The sequence below is a fragment of the Podarcis filfolensis genome (genome assembly GCF_964270895.1).
Source record: "Podarcis filfolensis genome assembly, chromosome: 11".
Classification (NCBI taxonomy): domain Eukaryota; kingdom Metazoa; phylum Chordata; class Lepidosauria; order Squamata; family Lacertidae; genus Podarcis; species Podarcis filfolensis.
Genome location: NC_139613.1, coordinates 42,337,939 through 42,358,004, shown reverse-complemented (window position 1 = coordinate 42,358,004; position 20,066 = coordinate 42,337,939). Strand labels below are relative to the sequence as shown.

General features: G+C 41.2%; 1 protein-coding gene across 2 annotated transcripts in view; it reads right to left on the bottom strand.

Moving 5' to 3' along the window:
* Positions 1-19,765, bottom strand: part of YTHDC2 (YTH N6-methyladenosine RNA binding protein C2) — a 34,516-nt gene extending 14,751 nt beyond the window's left edge. Inside the window, exons 1-19 of one of the 2 annotated variants that reach the window (XM_083576500.1) lie at positions 18,879-19,765; positions 16,238-16,328; positions 15,168-15,364; positions 13,638-13,837; positions 12,447-12,613; positions 11,056-11,158; positions 9,974-10,130; positions 9,139-9,246; positions 8,831-8,976; positions 7,922-8,057; positions 7,061-7,187; positions 5,278-5,343; positions 4,694-4,872; positions 3,993-4,089; positions 3,815-3,902; positions 3,647-3,727; positions 2,303-2,385; positions 1,707-1,812; positions 255-374 (exon numbers count right to left, since the gene is read on the bottom strand). In XM_083576500.1, the coding sequence (XP_083432626.1) occupies positions 255-374; positions 1,707-1,812; positions 2,303-2,385; positions 3,647-3,727; positions 3,815-3,902; positions 3,993-4,089; positions 4,694-4,872; positions 5,278-5,343; positions 7,061-7,187; positions 7,922-8,057; positions 8,831-8,976; positions 9,139-9,246; positions 9,974-10,130; positions 11,056-11,158; positions 12,447-12,613; positions 13,638-13,837; positions 15,168-15,364; positions 16,238-16,328; positions 18,879-19,080 (2,454 nt within the window). In that variant the 5' untranslated portion in view covers positions 19,081-19,765. The remainder of the gene's footprint in view (positions 1-254; positions 375-1,706; positions 1,813-2,302; positions 2,386-3,646; positions 3,728-3,814; positions 3,903-3,992; positions 4,090-4,693; positions 4,873-5,277; positions 5,344-7,060; positions 7,188-7,921; positions 8,058-8,830; positions 8,977-9,138; positions 9,247-9,973; positions 10,131-11,055; positions 11,159-12,446; positions 12,614-13,637; positions 13,838-15,167; positions 15,365-16,237; positions 16,329-18,878) is intronic. The other variant, XM_083576499.1, reaches the window with a different exon arrangement.
* Between the last annotated feature and the right edge of the window lie 301 nt (positions 19,766-20,066).

The following is a 20,066-nucleotide window of genomic DNA, read 5'->3' as shown; positions in this document are numbered from 1 at the left end:
CATCTGAAAATGCAAGTGAATTGTTTCATACAAACAATTCAAACACAGACTCGTGTAAAGCCACTTTTGATCAGATATTTCCAGGGCAAACTTCAGAGGAGAAGTATTAAGTAGGGCACTGATGAAATTGGGAAAGGTGCTTACAGAATTTTTTCAGAGCTAGTAATTTCAGTAGTTATGCAAAAATTTAGTGTTTTAGGAATCATTATAAATAAAAATACAGGGACAAGAGTAGCTTTATTTATTTTACTCACCTTAAGCATCTGTACAGCATTTCTTATGATTAAAGCAGGAGGTGGTTCTGGAGCTTTCATCAAGAAGTCAGCAATTGGACAGTTGATGGGAGCTAGCAATTTTGTATGCAAACAAAGCTCCTAGAAATTAAGACATGTTTCAGAAAAACCAGAATACACAATATAATGTCCTTACATTGAATGAATTTACTTTATTATGGTCACAGACCAGCATAAGAAAAACATCTAAATAAAAAGCATAACAGTATCTCTAAGCAGATAATTATTAAATTAATTGGGAGCAAGAACCAAACGTAGATTAAAACATATACACAGAATACTTGATTAAGCATAGATATATTAAACAATGTGCTTGTAGTGCAACTCTATACTTGTCTGTTCAGAAATGCCATGGATTCTAATGGGATTTCTATAAGTAAAGTGGGTATATGTTTACAGGATTAATTAGTTACTTATTTTTTCCCCCCAGTATTAGCTCAGTAAATGCATAGGAGAAAAACTGATTGCTCCCTAGTACTTAACAAACTCTTATGCCAGTCTGACATTTGAAAATACACAAAATCGAATATTCAGCTTTAATCACCCGATCCAAAACATGTGGTAAAGCAGTAACAAAAATAAAGAAACCAAGAATATTCACACTTTCAGTATAGCAAGTCTGCAGGAAAAGCAGATTTTTATCTTAAGCCTATATGATTGCTCTACTGAAAAGCAAGTACCACCACCTTCAGTGGGATCAAGGAATCCTGCCTATGATTGCACCTTAAGGTGCAATCAATTGCTCGTTTCAACTTAAGCCTTGATATATAAAAAGCAGCTAAAGAAAAATGTTTGCTTGTGACATTCTACAGACATTCTGTGCTAACTCATACAATGTTGTTCCTGCAAAGGAATGCAAATAGGCAAACAAAACCAGGAACACCATCATCAGTGACTACCACCGGACACAACACTGCAACATTGTGCAAGACTGCTTTTTGGTATGATGTGAAGCAGAGGTGCAGGACACCTCTTAATACTGATCAGACTTCCACAAGTATTATATAGAAATACAATGGGTTATTTTAGATTCTTTTGAAATTGAGGTGTCCTATGGTAAGTGCTTCAAACAGCAAGCTTCCACATGCTGGTCATGTTCACACATCGTGCTAAAGCATAGCTTAGCATCACATGAATAAAGAAGAATTCTTGCATATTCTTCCCAACCAGCTGGGAAGCAAAGGTCAATAGTTTCCAATATCATGAAGCCTGAACCTTTTCTCAGTATCCAGAGGCTGCAGCTCCAAGTAAACTGGTGGGAGGACAGAAAATAAAAGGAAACAAACAATTCTAAACCATGGTTTGGAGTCTAAACTATGGTTAGCACAAGTCATGGTTTGGCTTGAAGGCTGTATGGAACCACTGTGTTATAAAGACCTCTTTGGGCTTAACAAAACAAGAAAAATCACTAACCTGTAGTGGCATTCTTAGTAGTTCTGGGGTCTGAAATTCCAGCATATTTTGAAATCTGAGTCTACTAAAAAGTCGGAAACAAATTCCAGGTCGACAACGTCCTGCCCTTAGAAACAGTAAGTATTATTTAAGGTAAGTCAATACATAGAAGAGTAGAATTTTAAAAATCAAAGCAGGAAAAAGAGAGGTTGAAAGTAGAAATTGCATTTCATAAATAAGCTCTTTCAGAAGTGTCATTCATTATAACTTTTGCCTGAAGGGCTCAAATTAATTGGAAATGTAACATGCGCTTCTTAAGAATACTACAATATAAATTTTAAACACAGGGTTGGTGTGTGATCCAAAGTGAATAGTGTGAAAAGCACAACCAGATGTCTCCAAAAAGATATTCTTTCCAGAAATAGTCTAAGAAAGATTTTGTTGAAAAATAAAAATAAAAGTAATAACATTTAAGCTTTTTTAAAAATCAAAATTAACCTGTTTCAAGTAATCTTATACCAGTAATTCTAAGAAATATTTTTTTTCTTCTTGAAAAAGTAAGAATATTCTGTCTGTAATCTGTTCTTGGAAGAAAATATTCATGATATTTGCATTACCTGCCCTTTCTCTGAACGGCACTAGCTTTAGAAATCCATACCATCTTCAGCATGGTCACACAGTTCAATGCATCAAAGGACTTCTAAAATTTCAAGAAAACATTTTTATCAGAATGTAGATTTAGAACAGCAAGCTGAAATGAACACTTGAATGATAAAATAATCTAAATTAACAATAGTTTTGAGAGGTGATTTTGGCATACATTGGCCTGGATCCAGGCTTGCCCTTCCAAGAACAGAAGTTCTCTTTCCATTTACAGAAGGCACTAAGATTCATTTGAGGCTCCTGCTGGAGAGAAGGGAGGAGGTGAATTTCCCCGATTCCACTTTCCATGTTTCCATCCCCAAAGCAGCATTTTAGGGGCACAGAGAGCTGCTGGGGAACTGGCAAAAATCAAGTCCCACCCTTCCAGCAGCAGAACATCCTCTTGAAATCTGAATGCTGGAAATCCATCCACTACAGACTCAGGTTGCATATATATGTATGTAAAAAAACATCAGTCATAAAGACACTGCAGTCTCCACTGTGCCTTATTTCTGAGAAAAACATGAACCCTGGGTGAAAGCCAAGACCCCTGGAATCTCACACTTGTTGGAGATTGGGGTGGCATGTAACAATATTTTACACATTGTACAGTGGTACCTCGGGTTACATACGCTTCAGGTTACAGATGCTTCAGGTTACAGACTCCGCTAACCCAGAAATATTACCTCGGGTTAAGAACTTTGCTTCAGGATGAGAACAGAAATCGTTTTCTGGCGGCGTGGCGGCAGCAGCGGGCCCCATTAGCTAAAGTGGTGCTTCAGGTTAAGAACAGTTTCAGGTTAAGAACGGACCTCCGGAACGAATTAAGTACTTAACCTGAGGTGCCACTGTACTAAAATCCTTCTTTGAATGTTTTGTTTACAATACAGCACACTTTTAGTTTATGGTAAACTAAAATTAAACGTGAGTCTAAGATAAATTTGAGGGGTTTTTGGCAATATACAGTTGTGCTTTATTTTCACCTCATTTTTAGCAACTGCTAAACTTCATTTTATATAAACCACTTAGAGACTACAGGGATCCATTCTGGAGGACCGTTCGCAACATGAAAAGAGTGCAACCCGCAGCGGTGAAACGGGCACGTGCAGGTTGCGATTCGCCGCTTCTGAGCATGATGTCATTTTGCGCTTCTGCGCATGTGCAAGCGGTGAAACCCAGAAGTAACCCTTTCCGGTACTTCCAGGTCGCCGCGGGACATAACCTGAAAGAACGTAACATGAAGCACAAAAACATGAGGTATGACTGTATTATATCAAGCAGTATCTTTAAAAAAACAGATAAACAGGCAAATGGCATACCTCCTTCATTTTTCCAGAGTCAATCACAAAGACAACATCATTAACTGTGATGCTGGTTTCGGCAATATTTGTAGAAAGAATCTGAAACAACACATTATGCTGTAATAACAGTTGATATGAAAAGAATGTGGATTGATAGAAACAGTTAAAAAGTAATTTGATACTTGCTATTTTGCGGATGCCTGGGGGAGAAGTCTTTAGAACCTTCTTCTGATCCGATGTCTGCATATTTGAATGCAGCATAAAAACTTGGAACCTAATAGCAAACAAGTATGAATTGAATGAAATGCAGTCTTCTAAGAGTAAAACCGATATACCAAAATAAGAGTTACATATTTTTTTTTACCTGTGAGCATTATCAGCAAACCTCTTGTCATCAAACAGGATGCGGTCCCTCAAGCCAACAATCTCATCATATCCAGGAAGGAAAATTAAAACCGCTCCTTTAAGACAAAGTTCCAAAGTGAAAGGAAATAGAATAAGAGAAAGCTATGCTTAGCATCTGTTCTTTCATTATGAGCTCATTATGAGAGCAGGAGACCCATGGGGTCATGGGTTTGAGTCCCACACTGGGCAAAAGATTCCCACATTGCATGGGGTTGGACTAGATGATTCTCATTGCCCTTTCCAATTCTACAATTCTATGTTTCTAAGCCTAGACAGGGATGGGCTACATATGGTCGGGGGGCACAAAGAGCAAGTTTGAGGCTTGTGCCCACTATGTAGCATATGTTAGTGTGAAGCAAAACCTGCCCATCTCCATTCATATACATCGGGGCCCTGTTTATAAGAACCATCCATAGGAAAAGAGGAGTGGGGCATAATCACAGTCAAATGCATTTGTAAGATAAGAGCAGTCTTGCTGATCAGACAAAAAAAGTCAATTTATTGCAGTACTCTACTTCTAACAAGCTCACATGTGAAATATGACAGCCTTTGGCTTCCAACATATGTTTTATGTGCATAGTAGTCTAGGTGCCAGAGCACAGACTAAAGGATGCGCATGTAAAAGATGCTTAAAATGAAAATAAGCACATCTGCATTTACCTGCATCACAGCTGTGACAGATGTTGTATAGCAGGTGCATGATCAGGTCAAGATCCACTTTTTCATCATCAAAGCTGTGATGATAAGCCTTTAGGAGTTCTCTGTCTTCTGCACTGAGTTCACTAGCATTTGCATGGACCAAAGAACTTTCATCGAGATTACCCGATTCTAGTGAGGCACTAAAATACAAGCACCAAAAAATACACATGTCAAGAAATTGGCAATACTTGCAGAACATGGAAGCAGATTTTTAAAAATATCATTCCTGAAGCTGTTGGTTCCTTGACCTACTTCCACTATTATCTGAAAACCACAAAGGGGTCTTCCCACGAACCCAAGGGCCTTTAAATCAGCTGGCCAGATCCAGTTTAGAAAGTACAGGCAGTTTTCTGCCATGTACTCAAGCACAATGGGATAGCTTAGTCAGTAGCGCATGGGACTCTTAATCTCAACAATGTGGGTTCAAGCCCCACGCTGGGCAAAAGATTCCTGCATTGCAGGGGATTGAACTAGATGACTCTTGTGGTTACTTCCAACTTTACAGTTCTATGATTTTATGATTCCAGAGTTAATAAACACATTACCAGTAGGACTCCAACAGATCAACCACTTCTGTCTGTCCGAAGTGCTTAGCCCAGTCTAAAGCTGTCCTGTAATAATTATGGGGGAAAAACAAGTATTTTGCTTAAGTATAAAAATGTAACCTATGAACAAAGAACATTTTCAATCATTGTTAATTACATGTAGGATGGCATTTTTAATCTTATTTTATTTGCCTGCATATGACTAGAGGCAAGAATCCCACTGGATACTTACAAAAAACCTTTGCCTAGGACTTTAATACATTTTTTTCCAGTACTAAAAAAAAAGTCAAAAATTAAAGTAGAGCCAAGAGGGCAGGATTTGATCAAAAGCTCTATTTATGTTAAAAACCAAGGAGCTCTAATTGATATGTGGAGATATAATTAAGACTTTTTTGATTATATAGATTTACTAAGATAATGTTTGGGAAGTGCTTCCAGCTAATAGGAAAAGTGCTAAATGACTATTATTTATTGAAGTCATCAGAAGATTCTTCCACCTCAATTTACTGTGCAGAGAAACATACCCGATTCTGAACTTCAGCTATGTCTACATTGCACATAATTTCTCCCCAATTCTCCTTGAAGCGGAGAGAAGGAGATTCTTGCAAACAATTTCTGCTTACAGCAGAGTGTCAAATTAAATTTGAACAAAGACCAAAACAGAACTTAAATTAGGGGTCAGAGAGCATAGGCCAAATTCATGCACTGCTTCTCAAAGACAGGGCGGTAATCATCATGCACATCTAGCCTGTGTGCATGAGCCCTGTTTTAACATGACATCTACCATGTGGATACTGAGGGCATGGTGGGGGTGGGAGAAGTAGGTACATACTCAGTCCTCCACCCTCATTAGAAGCATGTCTGAATAGGGTTCCACTAATCGGAAAAAGCAGAACTAATACAAACTTAGAGTAACAAGATTCTAAACAACTTGTATTTGTTAGTTGAACTCATAGCACTATAAACTACCAAACCCAACCAAATGAATTGTAGAAATAAAATAAAAACCTTCATATGGGAGACTTTTAAACTTTTGGACAAAAATCATGTTGCACATTACATCAAGGGTGAGCAAATCTGCAGCTCTCAGGCAAACCCTCGGCCTACTTCCAGGCAAGTGGCAAGGAGGGGGGAAATGGAGGAGCAGGCAGAAAGAGAAAGTAGGGAAGTAAAAGGAGAGGAAAAAGGGATGTTCTGCCCACTGTCTGCTCTGGCCCCACTCACTGATGCCACCCGGTATGTCCACTACTGGCACCTGGGCCCCCACAGATTACCCCTGTGGGAAGGCAGCAGTAAACAGTAAAAGCATCCCACTCGTTTTAGAGTTGAGTTTGTTGAGGTTTTGCTCTTCAGGGGTGGGGAAGTCGCAGACTAGTAGACAGGAGCTAGTTGCTTTAGTAATGCAACAGACTGTGATGGTCTTGTCTTGTAGGGCAAGAGAAGGACAATTCTATAATCTCCCACTTCCCACTGCATTAGCTATAAATTGTTGAAATTTATTCTATCTACTTCAGCATAATCACACAAATAGTTAAGCAAACACTAAAATCTATTACAACAGACTGGATCTCTGACAATTAGGTCTGCCAGATCTCAGGCAATAAAGAGTATAGCACCAGCAATGTAGAGTAGATAGTGTGGGAACTACCAAAATAATCTTCTTGTTTAAAAAACTGCTTATAACTTACCCCCAACATTTCCAATAATCCACAATTTCTCTCTACATACACACGCACATACACAAAGAAATGAATGGGGGAAAGTTGCAATGAGATTGTTTTACCAGCCATTAGATGATTTGATGTGAATGTTTGCTCCCATACCAATCAGCTGTTCTACTTGACTCAAGAAACCTCTTCCAGAAGCTACCATTAAAGTCGTTGCGCTTGTCTCGCTGTGCCTGTAGTCAACTAGGACAAGGAGAAGGGGACAGTTAGTGTTTAACAAATGCTCAACTCTCCAAACTATTTTGGCAAAATCTTTTCAGAACATTCTGGGTTGGATCCATACCAACTTAGCTGCACTTAGTTCCCACTGAAATCAATGGGAAATCCATTTAAATTATGGCAAATGCACTCCATTGATTTCAACTAACCCAGGGTCCACAACTTTAAAGAGTAGCTTGCATGGATTCTTATTACTTTGGGTTTAAACCTATGTACATTTACCTGGAACTTGCTCCAGAGGAAATATACAGAAGATTAAGCTGCATGTTTAAGTAAAAGGAATTGCTCAGTGGTACAGTATCTGTTTTGGAAGCAGAAGGTCGCGGGTTCGATCACTGACAGTCAGTGTGGACAAACTGAGCTAGATGAACCAATGATCTGATTCAGTTTAGGGCAGCTTCCTATGCTTTGGGAAAATACAAATATTGCAGAAACACCAACTGTGGCATTCCACTTGCACGACGACCTTCCATTTTTGAAATGAAATTTGCCATTCTCCCCGCCCCCCCCGCCCCCTGCTGCTCATTAGTCCCAGTCCACTTATTCAAAAATAATTTTAAAGAGTTCCAGAAAACGCCTAACAGAAAACACATATTATTCTTTAAAGGTATGGACTGGATTATTATTTTTAGGGCAAATAAGGTATTTATGGCTTAGGTGCACAGTTCAGCAAGGGAAAGTTAAGAATGCAAACTTACCACTGACATTTTCAGTTAAAATAAGGTGGAACACCTGTGCAAAGGCATCAATGTCTTTGTGTAGCCAAATATCAGAGAGACAAGCATCCATTTCTTTAATTAACCAAGGTTCAAGACAGTTGACATCTTTTTCAGCCTGAAAATAAGCAAACAACATTACCTTTTTATCTGAATGCTTTCTAAGAGCAACAGACGATCTCCATTTGCTATTTCCTCACCCTGAAACTGACAGAATAAGAGGCTTCAGTGTTTCAAAACTTGCATGCTAGGTGCATGCTTCATTGGCCTTTCTTTGACTTTACAGAAAGGCTTTCTTCCAGGTTGATTGTCATGAATAATATACAATATGGGAAGTAACACTCTTAAGTTAAAGGGAGGTCAAGGACCTAGATCTATATACATAGTGGAGCTTTTTGCTGTCAACTTTCTGTTCTTAATGGCAGCCCCTCCCTCTCAAGTTTAAAAGTAGCTTTTACTGTGCCAAAGTGAAAGAAAGTCCTCTGCAGAAGGCAAGGCATCCCGAACTCATGCTACTCCCCCAATTAAAAATAACACAGAATTACATATAGGTGTTAGAGAGAGAGAGAGAGAGAGAGAGAGAGAGAGAGAGAGAGCCCCACCATGCACAAATACAAAAATAGGCATAATCACTAACATATACTGTATGAAAACAGTAGTCACTTGGAAAGGTGAAGCAGAAGCCTGACTTTACAGAAATCCTGGAGAGTAGGACAAGTCAGGGGGACCTCTATGAATGCACATCTGTTGTGTATGCAGAGGAGACCATGCTGACTATGAGCTTCATACGCAAATGAATGTTGGTGGAAATTTGAACCTAGATCATACCATTCTGGTTTCATAACAATTCCTATCAACATGAAATATTAGAATCCTTAAACGAATTCATACCAGCTGACTGAACACTGTGTCACCACCATCATCCAACAGATCATATTCTTCAGCCACATTTGGTATTGCTCTCTGGCGCTGCAATTCTGGCTTGCTGTTGTCTTGTGCAGAATACCATTCAGTCAGAGTTGTCTGTTGTTTTTCCTCTGCAGAACATTTTTAAATGTTTTACACAAAGAAAAGGAGTAAAGATGAAAATGTATATTTACTTACTAGTGTTTCACAATATATTTGGGGGGGGATGTTTGCAATGTTTGCTTATCTCTAGATACATCTCCCTTTTAATACCTGCATATATAGATACCAACCTCGCTGTTTTTCCTTTTTGTATTTGATCATCTCTTTATTTGTGTAGCCTGTGCTTCTTAGTAGGTCTTCAAGGAACATCTCTTTTACTTCAAATGGTCTTCCTGGTACTGAAGACATGAATATAAATAATCAAGTTTATGCTAAATCATCAATATCATACTTAAACCTGTAGCTTACAGGTTTCAAACTGCTAAATCTCTTTCTCTCTATACAATGGTACCTCCGGTTGTGGACAGGATCCGTTCCAGAGCTCTGGTCGGATCCTGAGGTTTCCACAACCAGAGGGACTGCTTCTGTGCACGGCCAGCAGTACAATGCTTCTGCGCATTCACGCGCAGCAAAAACCCAGAAATATACTTCCAGGTTTGCCGCTTATGTATCCCGAAGTTTAAGTAACCAGGGGGATACGTAAGCGGAGGTACGACTGTATATAGATATACATATGCCATGTAAAAATAGTAAATATGTACCAAAAAAAGCAGTTCAAGACTTATAGAAATGCAGCTTTAATATTTGCATATTGGATTAAGGAAATTGTATACTAATTGTTACAAGCTTTCTCAGCCAGATGAATAGGTCTCTGCCATGGATGTCTATTTTGTATTGTTTTAAAATATATCTGCTCTCAATTTCTGTGTGACTTTTACCTGTTTTTGTAGCATTTTGCACATTGCCTTGAGACATGTATGTGAAAGGCAGCAGTAGCAGTAGTAATACTAACAAAAATAATAATACATTGATTTGATTCCAAGGTTTGACATGTACTACACCAAGCTAAGGAAAATGCATTCAACTCAATTTTGTAGACTGATTCCTACTAGCATTTGAACTTACTATATATCACTGGACAGCCTGCAAAATATCTGAGAAAGAGGTTCACATCCAGGGCAGCACTAGAAAGTATGAGCTTCAACGATGAGTGTTTTTGTAGTGTATCTCTTAACTTCGTTAACAAGAAGTCGCTGAACCGATCTCTCTCATGGACTTCATCCTGCAAAATAAACAAGAGAGCCCTCTTTAGAACAGAGCTTAAGAAGTTTGCCACAGTATACTACGTAACTTCTGCATTGCAAATTTTGTCATTTGTTGACAATAGTTTTATATTTTTACTAATACACCTGCTAGGCATTTATCGTGATCTATATAGAATTAACACAGCATTCATCCAGAAGCAGTAATCTTTCTCATGTTAGCAAAAGTGCTAAAGTAAGCTTATTTGACTAACATTTTACTAGGTTAAATTTATTCAGCGGGTTAGGTATCATGTTCTCCCCAACTCCTACTCAGCCATTCTTGCAGACATGCCACGCTATTCTCTTATCCCCCTCATCCTTTCTCTTGTGAGCATGTTCTTTGCTTCACTGAGCACAAGGTTTCAGCATGTCATAAGTCTAGCAGCACATCTGATGTTGTGGGATACATGTTAACACCTGTGTACTCTTATAGTTCGTTTGTGCACTCATCATTCCACAGTTCTCTGCTGGTGACAAGTTTACACCATAGCAGACATGACAGTTAAGCTCTCCTTTAGTTTTTAATCAGCCATTCACTGTCCACTAAAGACAACTTTACTGAACAAAAACCGGGCCTGTTTTATTTTATATTACTATTATTATTATTATTATTATTATTATTATTATTATTATGTTAAATTTTTATACCACATCCTGAGCCATTTAAGGCTTTAGTATTCTGTTGACTAAGGTAGACACAACTCAAGTTCAGAATTGTAGTTATCAGGCTTTATGTGCCTACCATAAGCTATTTGTAGCCTCTTGGTTATCTGAATAAACACATCTGACAGCAAGTGGCTCAAAGTTTATTAAAGAACTAACAAGAAGAACTTTTAAGTCAAGTTTCACAACTAAAAAAATTTGGCATAATTATTTTCATGAGAAATAATTAGTCAACCTTACCACAATGACATGAGTTACAGTTGACAGTGCACTATCTCCTGCCATTAATGTACGAAGTAATACACCATTAGTGCAAAATGTTAAAAGTGTCTTTGGAGAGACCCTGTTAAAAATACAAAACAGCTTGTGAAGAAGTATTTGCACACAACACAGATATGAAGTCATTGCAAATATATGCACTTTTAGCACAAATTTATCACATCCAGCCCTGCATAAGATTGTTGACTATGCATAAATACTATCTGACCTACAACTTTTAGCGACACAAGAATGCAAATAACCATTTGCCTGAGAGACAACAGTCCCTCTTCCTGTCTTCAGGAGAAAACCATGTTTTATATAGTAGTATGTTCAGAAAGGGAGCAAAAACACCATGTCTATCTGTCTGTCTGTCTCTCACTTTCTCTGATACATGCACCCTCGTCTCCGCTGTCAGAATGCATGGAACAGATCAACATACTGACTTCTGAAAACTGCTCATTAGAGTGTCTTTTTTCAAGCCTTCCACCTATGGACTTTTACAATGCTATACCGTTGATATATTCTGAGCTGGATAGCTCTTTTGCTTCCATTTCTTAGGTTCCACAGTGCAGTCCTGTTTAATAGTGTCATGGAAGCGTTATGCAATACACATTTTAATTTTTTATTTAAAATACTCCACTCCTTCAACTTCACAAGCTTCAGCATGGCTTTCAATTAAAACACTCAAGAATAGAAAAAGCGGGAAATGTTACTAAAACAGCAGAGCAAAGGGAGGAGGCTAAAAGACCTTGACAAAGAGGTCTTCACCCAATGCAGATAAAAAATTACACCAGGCAAGCATTCCTTGGTGAGCATTTGATAAATGGGGCACTGTATTGGGGGCGTGGGGCCCACTTAACCTTGAAAGGCAGAAGACTCAGCGAATGGCTTTGACTTTTGAGGAGGTTCATAAAGGAATTGCAGTTGCCATCAGAGGACAGTATAGCAGCAACATTTGGAACCTGCCTTACCTCTGAAAGGAAGAGCAGGGGGAGCAGGTAATTACCCTGTTAAATTTTTATTTGCAAGTAAAGTCATATCTCGGCTCCCGAATGCCTTGGAAGTCGAATGTTCCAGCTCCCAAACGATCAAAAAACCGGAAGTGAATGTTCCGGTTTTCAAACGTTCTTTTGGAAGCCGAATGTCCAACAAGGCTTCCGCGGCTTCTGATTAGCTGCAGGAACTTCCCACAGCCAATCAGAAACCACGCTTTGGTTTCCGAACGTTTCAGAAGTCAAACAGACTTCCGGAATGGATTCTGTTCGACTTCCGAGGTACAACTATAATACATTTCTGCTCCATTGTCTCACATTTTTCTAAATATTTCTAAAACACTTTCTATCCAAAACTACAAGCAATATTGGCAGCACCTGCTTTCCAGTCGGATTTGATAGCCAATCGTCTGCCCAATCTTCTCTCTTCTCTCAGCAGCAACTCTTTCAGCCACAGCAATTGCTGCTAAACGTCTTGGCTGAGTGCAAAATATGCGACATGGTATTCCGTTTTTGTAGCAGTCATCAAGTAGAAACTGGGGAATCTGAACACAGAGATTTTAGATTAGCATTGAAAAAGTTGTAATCTGCACCCTCCTCACAAGAGGCCCAGTTCACACATAATACTGAGCCAATCTGTGCCAGGCTACTGGAGAAGATGCTCTTTATGCTGCTATGCCATGCCAATCAAAGCCAAAAGCTAACTCAGTATCTTGTACAAACCAGGACTTTTGGTTACAGCTCCTGGTTGGTGAAGAGAGAACATAACCACAAGCACCTGTTCAGACGACATACTAGGCCAAACCTTGAACCAGGCAAGAGCAAAACAGCTCAAGCTCTTCTCTTGAAGCCCACATGCTCAAGCAGTCCTGCTAAGCAATATTTTAACTTAGGATAACATGTAAACCAGGACACAATTTATTACGACCAACTGAGAATGTGGCCCAGCCAAACCCACTCCAAGTGTCCTGAGTAGATATTAAAGGTAAAGGTAAAGGTACCCCTGCCCGTACGGGCCAGTCTTGACAGACTCTAGGGTTGTGCGCTCATCTCACTCTAGAGGCCGGGAGCCAGCGCTGTCCGCAGACACTTCCGGGTCACGTGGCCAGCGTGACGAAGCTGCTCTGGCAAACCGGCACCAGAGCAGCACACGGAAACGCCGTTTACCTTCCCGCTATAAAGTGGTACCTATTTATCTACTTGCACTTAAGGGTGCTTTCGAACTGCTAGGTGGGCAGGAGCTGGGACCGAACGACGGGAGCTCACCCCGCCGCGGGGATGCGAACCGCCGACCTTACGATCAACAAGTCCTAGGCACTGAGGTTTTACCCACAGCGCCACCCGCGTCCCCGATATTAGTTTTCTGCAAAAAGATGCTTCAATAGTAAAATACATAAGAAATCAAAGTTGTTGAACCTTTATAAGTAACCAGAAAACAATAAGTCATCAAAATGAAAGTGTATTTCCATTAGTAGACAAAACTAAATACTTGAGATTTAAACTATTTTGGAATTTGTAAATAAGCAATTCAAAAGATCTTTCCATTTCAAATTCTGATAGAATACATACCTGAGTAGTTTTTCCTGATCCAGTTTCCCCCACAATCAAAATAACTTTATTTTCTTTAATAATTCTAACAATTTCATCCTGCTTTTCATAAACTGGTAGAGACTGCCGAAACGAATCAAATTCAGATTCTCCCCGTTTCACTGGGATTTGAGGGATGCCATTGTTAAGTCGCCCACTTGTTTTGCTCATTTCTCTATTCTCTAAGAAAAGACAAAAGTAATGACTGCACCAAACTTGCTATTAATCTAAACAGATGCGCGCCCAGTCTTTAAGTATGCAAAATTGAATACTTCCTAGCAAACTAATCAAGATTACGTTTTTTTTCCCCAGGGGAGGGAGAAGTAAACAACCGTGCAAACTGCACATAATTATATCACTACACAGGGCTTGGGGAGTGCTCAGTGCTAAGCACAAACAAGGCTTTTATCTTTAGAAATGGTATGCTTTACTTACACATTTAGCTTTGCCCATGTTTACAGCCAAACGTGAGGTTGCAGCTTAGCAGCTGCACAACTATTAGTGCTGCTCTGAACACTTGCAACATAGCATGTCAAACTTTGGTCCTTACTGAAAGCTGTTAATGACTGTTCTTGTTAGTCTTGTAAAAAGCTATTTCTTCATTGGCCACTGAACCACAAAATCTCCCAATCTTTTTGCGTGCATAGGATTTGGTGGGGTTGAAATGGCTTTAGCACAGCATCCCACAGTGCTCCATAACACAGCAAAACTGTAGATCATAACATTGAGCTTCAGTCTACCATAAGAAGAAATGCATGTTTTCTAGAGAGAAAATGGTCTTTTTACACGGCTAGGCAAGTATAAAAATGCTTTGGAAGCATCACAGGAAGAGCCCTGTATTCGTCTCTTAATTTATATCTTCTCACTGTCCACCCAATATCCGTATCTGCTTACAGAATACTCCTGGCTTACAGACAGAAAAGATAGGACGCTCACCTCAAATTCCTTCCTCAAAATATGCTTGGTAGGGCTGGGAGACTTGCCAGAAATGGTGTGGGAAATAACACAAGAGGCTGCCTGGTTATACTGAACTGGCAAAAATGGCTTGTTTTCCCATGAATGGGAGCCTCCGGCTCTATTACACTGCATTCTGTTAATAGAGGGGGCATAGGGGAACCAAGTCATGGCCTCCTTTGATTTGATGTGCCACAATTTTTGCACATTTCAATTTGAAAAGATTGTGAACATTTAGGTGTATCTCATATTATCAAAATGCACAGCTTGCAAGGTGAAGAGCTTTCATTCTCCACCTAGCAGTGCTTTCCAAAAATAAAATGGCAGCAAGGTAGTGCTATAAAAGCCAAGTCTCTTGCAGCACCATCAAAATGCAATGAACGTACCAGCACTTATATGACAACCACATTTGCAAAAACATTATGCAGTTGTAATTGTGTCATTATACACACATAAGCCATAGACCTACAAGAGTTTCCAAGCATAGCTTGGGGTGTGCAATAAATTTTCCCTTCACAATTCACCATTATATTTCTTAACAGAATATACTCAACGCACCAGCTTCAACAGCAAAAACATTTCCTCTCTCTGTCTTTGGCAGAAGCTCGGTGCGCTCTTTATTGGTGACAGGAAATCGCTGTACAAGGCTTCTAATAGCATGTTTTGTGTTGGGAATCAAATTACATGTCATTACTGTATGTGCCAACTCTGAGCCATCTTTTTTCTTCACAGTTAGATATCTGCTTGCACCTTTCCTAAAAAATAAAAAAGGAAGTAAGAATCATTTCATATTCAGCACCAGGAGTAACCTTTACAAACACAGATGAATTATAAGACCCACAATGAAGCAGTTTTCTCAAAACATTAAGATATGCTAGGACTTCCCAAATACGTGAATTCAATTCTAAACACATTGCTGTGCTTTTTGAGTCAGTGTCAGCTACACTGACTCAGAAATATTGTTTCAGATGCTACATGCCATAGATTTTTGATCCTGGATTAAGTACCTGCATAAAGACAAAGTATCAATGTGGCTTTAATGTTCAGCATAGTAAACATCTAACTTCAAATCTGATTTGGTTGGGTCTTGTTTTCCAGTAGGTATGCTTCAAATCTCTTCACTGCCTGACACAATAGTCTCATTAGGGACAATCATATCACAGTTTAGTAGCCCGATGTATAAGAACCCTAACCCCTCAGAGCAAGACACAGCCTTCCTCAACCTGGTATGCTCCAAATTCTTTGGTATAGCAGTGGCATTATAGCTACAGCAGCCAATCTCTGCTGCCTTACAAAGCAGGTAGCGTGCAGAAGGAAAAATTACTGCAGCAATGGCTACACAGTCCAAACTTGGGAGCCATATATGGTCACCTGAAAGGAACAACTACTTATCACAGGTAATTGGGCAAAGGCCAAATTATGAATCTGCCTCAGCAGTGTCAACAGATATCTCACCGCACCCTGGCAGTACTTGTACACAGAACTGTTTGAAACAACAGAACACAGAGACTCTCAGGAAGAATTCCACCTCAAGACACTACTCAAAACTGAAGAACAAAACTGTGCCAGAAAGATGCATTATTTTCCCATTCACGTGGGTAAGTATTTTTAGCAAGGTACTTACTTACCCTTTACTTTTAGAAATCAGACCAAGCGACTGACTCAGTCGATGGATGAAGGCTCTTTCAGTACTAGTCAAGGAGGAAGGAAATTCCATTTCTGAAAAAGAAAGCATTCATGTATGTGCCTACATACAACTATGTCTAAATAGCAGAAATCACCCCTGAATAAACAAGCAATGACTATTTAAGGACAATAAACTAAGAACTGCACTCACTCCCATGGAACTCAGTCCCATTGAATTCAATAATAATAATAATAATAATAATTTATTTGAACCCCGCCCTCCCCGACCAGAGTCAGGCTCAGAGTGGCTAACATCATATAAATAATACAATATGCATAAAAACAAGCAATCAATTGATTAAAATGCATCCCAAAATTAATTCAAATAAGTTAAAGTTAAAGTTAAACCTGGACAAATGACAATCCTCAGGTTAAAATTGAAAGCGGTTAATACTCGCCACGATCAACTGTTTCCACTGATATTATAAGGACCTGTGAGCAGGCTGGGAAACCTCCTTCATGTTTGTTCTTATACAAAGAGAAAATGAGGCAGACTGAACCCTGACCAAAGGCCTGGCGGAACAGCTCCGTCTTGCAGGCCCTGTGGAAGAATGTCAAATCTGGCAGGGCCCTGGTCTCTTGTGAGAGAATGTTCCACCAGGCCGGAGCCACAGCCGAAAAGGCCCTGGCTCTGGTTGGGGACAGTCTAATTTCCCTGGGGCCTGGAATCGTCAGCATGTTGTTATTTGCAGACCGTAAGGTCCTCCGTGGGACATACCAGGAGAGGCACAAGGTACAAGGGTCCTAGGCCATATAGGGCTTTAAAGGTTAAAACCAGAACCCTTAAACCTGATCCTGTACTCCACCGTGAGCAAGTGCAGCTGGTATAGCACTGGGTGAATGTGATCCCACGGTGAAGACCCCGTAAGGAGTCTCGCCGCGGCATTCTGCACCCACTGGAGTTTCTAGGTCTGTTTCAAGGGCAGCCCCATGTAGAGTGAGTTACAATAATCAAGCCTGGAGGTGACCATCGCATGGATCACAGTGGCGAGGGTCATGGTGAGAGAGGTAAGAGTAATAAGGCTTACTTCAGGGTAGATATGAATAGGATCACACTATGTACTGAATTTGATCAGCAAGAAAGATGAAGATGGAACAAAGGAGATATTTCACACAATGCATAGTTTAAAACAATTAGTGTGTGAAAGTTACTGCCACAAGCTATGGTAATTGCCACAGCTATTAGCTGCTGTTCCGGTATGTCCAGAGGTAGAGGACAAACTATGAGCTAGCCATCACTTTGCTAGTGATCTTTCTACAGTATAAAGTTTGCTGCTTCTGGAAAAATAGTGTAGCAACTTAGGATCCAGCATGACCATTTTTTATGCTCCATTCATTGGGTTTTGCTATATAAGTGCATGAAAAAACAAATACGCATGCTGTTATTATTATTTTATTTATGGTCTGTCTTTTTCCCCTGACAGGGTTCAAGTCAGATTACAGATAAAAACGGTATATGCCATACTTAAATATGGGAAGGGCCTCTTCTACATAAGTGATACAACTCCTGCATTGCATGCCCACGATCCCCAGTTCAATCCCCATCATCTCCAGTGAAAGGATCTCAAACAGCAGCACTGGACTAAAGAGGCCAGTGGGGTAAACTGCACCCTATAGTAGACAATGGGGACCTGTAGTTCTACATCAACCCAATCCAGTATGACCAGTTGGTCAGGGACGATGAACTGAACTCCAGCAACATCTGGGGGGCAAGGGCCATATATGAGCTGAAGATGGGTGCCAAAGTGGAAAAGGATGAAGATTAGTTCCCTAGCCCACAGAGTTGCTGCCAGCCACTGAGACAGCACTGAAAATGAGGGAACGGTGATCTGACCTATGGATGCATGCAGCCACACCACCACATCTGTAGCAGAGGTGCCAACCTGAATAATATAAAAATAAAATAGGGGGTGGCACTTTAAGCTGTACCCCACATAATCACATGATATGGTCACAGACACCATTTGAATAGCAATGCTCATCAACTTTTGGGGGGGACACGGCCCCCTCAAATATTTCATTTGGGGGGACCAAGACCCCATAGCCTCTAAGAGTTGGCAGGTACATACAACAGCGAGATCAAGACTAATACAGTGGTACGTCGGGTTAAGTACTTAATTCGTTCCAGAGGTCCGTTCTTAACCTGAAACTGTTCTTAACCTGAAGTACCACTTTAGCTAATGGGGCCTCCTGCTGCTGCTGCGCCGCCGGAGCACGATTTCTGTTCTCATCCTGAAGCAAAGTTCTTAACCTGAGGTACTATATCTGAGTTAGCGGAGTCTGTAACCTGAAGCGTATGTAACCTGAAGCGTATGTAACCCGAGGTACCACTGTATGCCTTCACTAAGGATGCAGCAGAGCTAGTACTGGCAGGTGATGCTCAGCACAGGGCTGCAAAAAAGTAATAATAATAATAATTCGGTTTTAATAGGCTTACTGAAAAGCAACCCTTCGGCGCTCTGATGAACCAACTAGGCGCTGACCCGCGAAGACCCACCATAACAAACCCGCCTCTTTCGACTGGGGCCGCTTTCAGGTCCACCCCCTCCTCCGCCCTCGGGGGGAGGGAAGGGGAACCGTTACCTCGCTGGTCCCCATAGCGGAACCTCTCCAGAGCGATGTTCACGGCGATTTTCACCTCCTCGTCGATGCGAATGTCCTTCAGCCCTTTGGACCGGCCGCTGCCGGTGCAGGAGGACGAGGCGGCGGCGGTGGACGGGCCCCCGCTGGGAGGGCCGCCGCCCCCTCCGGGAGGCCGCGGGGAGACGCTGCTCGGGCGCGACATCCCCCGAAAGCTCGGGCTCAGAGGCACCGCCAGAGGGGGCCGGGCTAGGCCAGAGGCGCCCCGTACGCGAGAGGGAAAGCGGAAGGAGGATGCGCCTCCTCTGAGGGGCGGGGGGAGGGGCGAAGCGAGGGGCAGGGCCTGAGGCGGGCCGCGATGACGTCAAGGGCTCCTGGGCGGGGGAAGGAGGCGGCGAAAGGGCGAGCGGGCGGGCGCGCCCAAACGCAAGTTGCGCGTCTGGGTGATTGGGACGCCGAGCCTAGATTTGAGTTTATCGTAGGAGGCAATAATGTTAGGACAACCCGGGAGGCTTGATTTCTCTTTATACGCCTTTCAGCCGTCCTGTATACACCAACATCCCTAGCTGGGGGAACTCAGAAAACAAGGGCGTGGCCAGAATGTATATGGGGGGGAGCAGAAAGATACTCATCTGCCTCTACCCCCTGAAATGCCCAACGTGGCGCTCGAACCCATAACCCTGAGATTAAGAGTCTTATGCTCTACCAACAGAGCTATTTGATCAAAATCAGATCTCTTCTCCTGCACGTGTTCTTTAATTACATCCAGAAAGGGCCTCCAGTAATCTCCTGATTGCATTATATTTTCACAGCACCTGCTTCTTGACAGGGAACACATCTACACCATATATTTAAAGCAGTGTGCCATTCATCCAGTGTGCCGTGGCACCCTGGGGTGCCTTGAAGGATAGGGGTGCCGCAGGCAACACTGGCCTCTGTCCCTCTTTCCTTCCCTCTGTCCTCTGATGCCCTCTCACATCTCTGCCTCCCAAAGGCTTAGAATCATAGAATCATAGAATCATAGAATCATAGAATCATAGAGTTGGAAGAGACCACAAGGGCCATCGAGTCCAACCCCCTGCCAAGCAGGAAACACCATCAGAGCACTCCTGACATATGGTTGTCAAGCCTCTGCTTAAAGACCTCCAAAGAAGGAGACTCCACCACACTCCTTGGCAGCAAATTCCACTG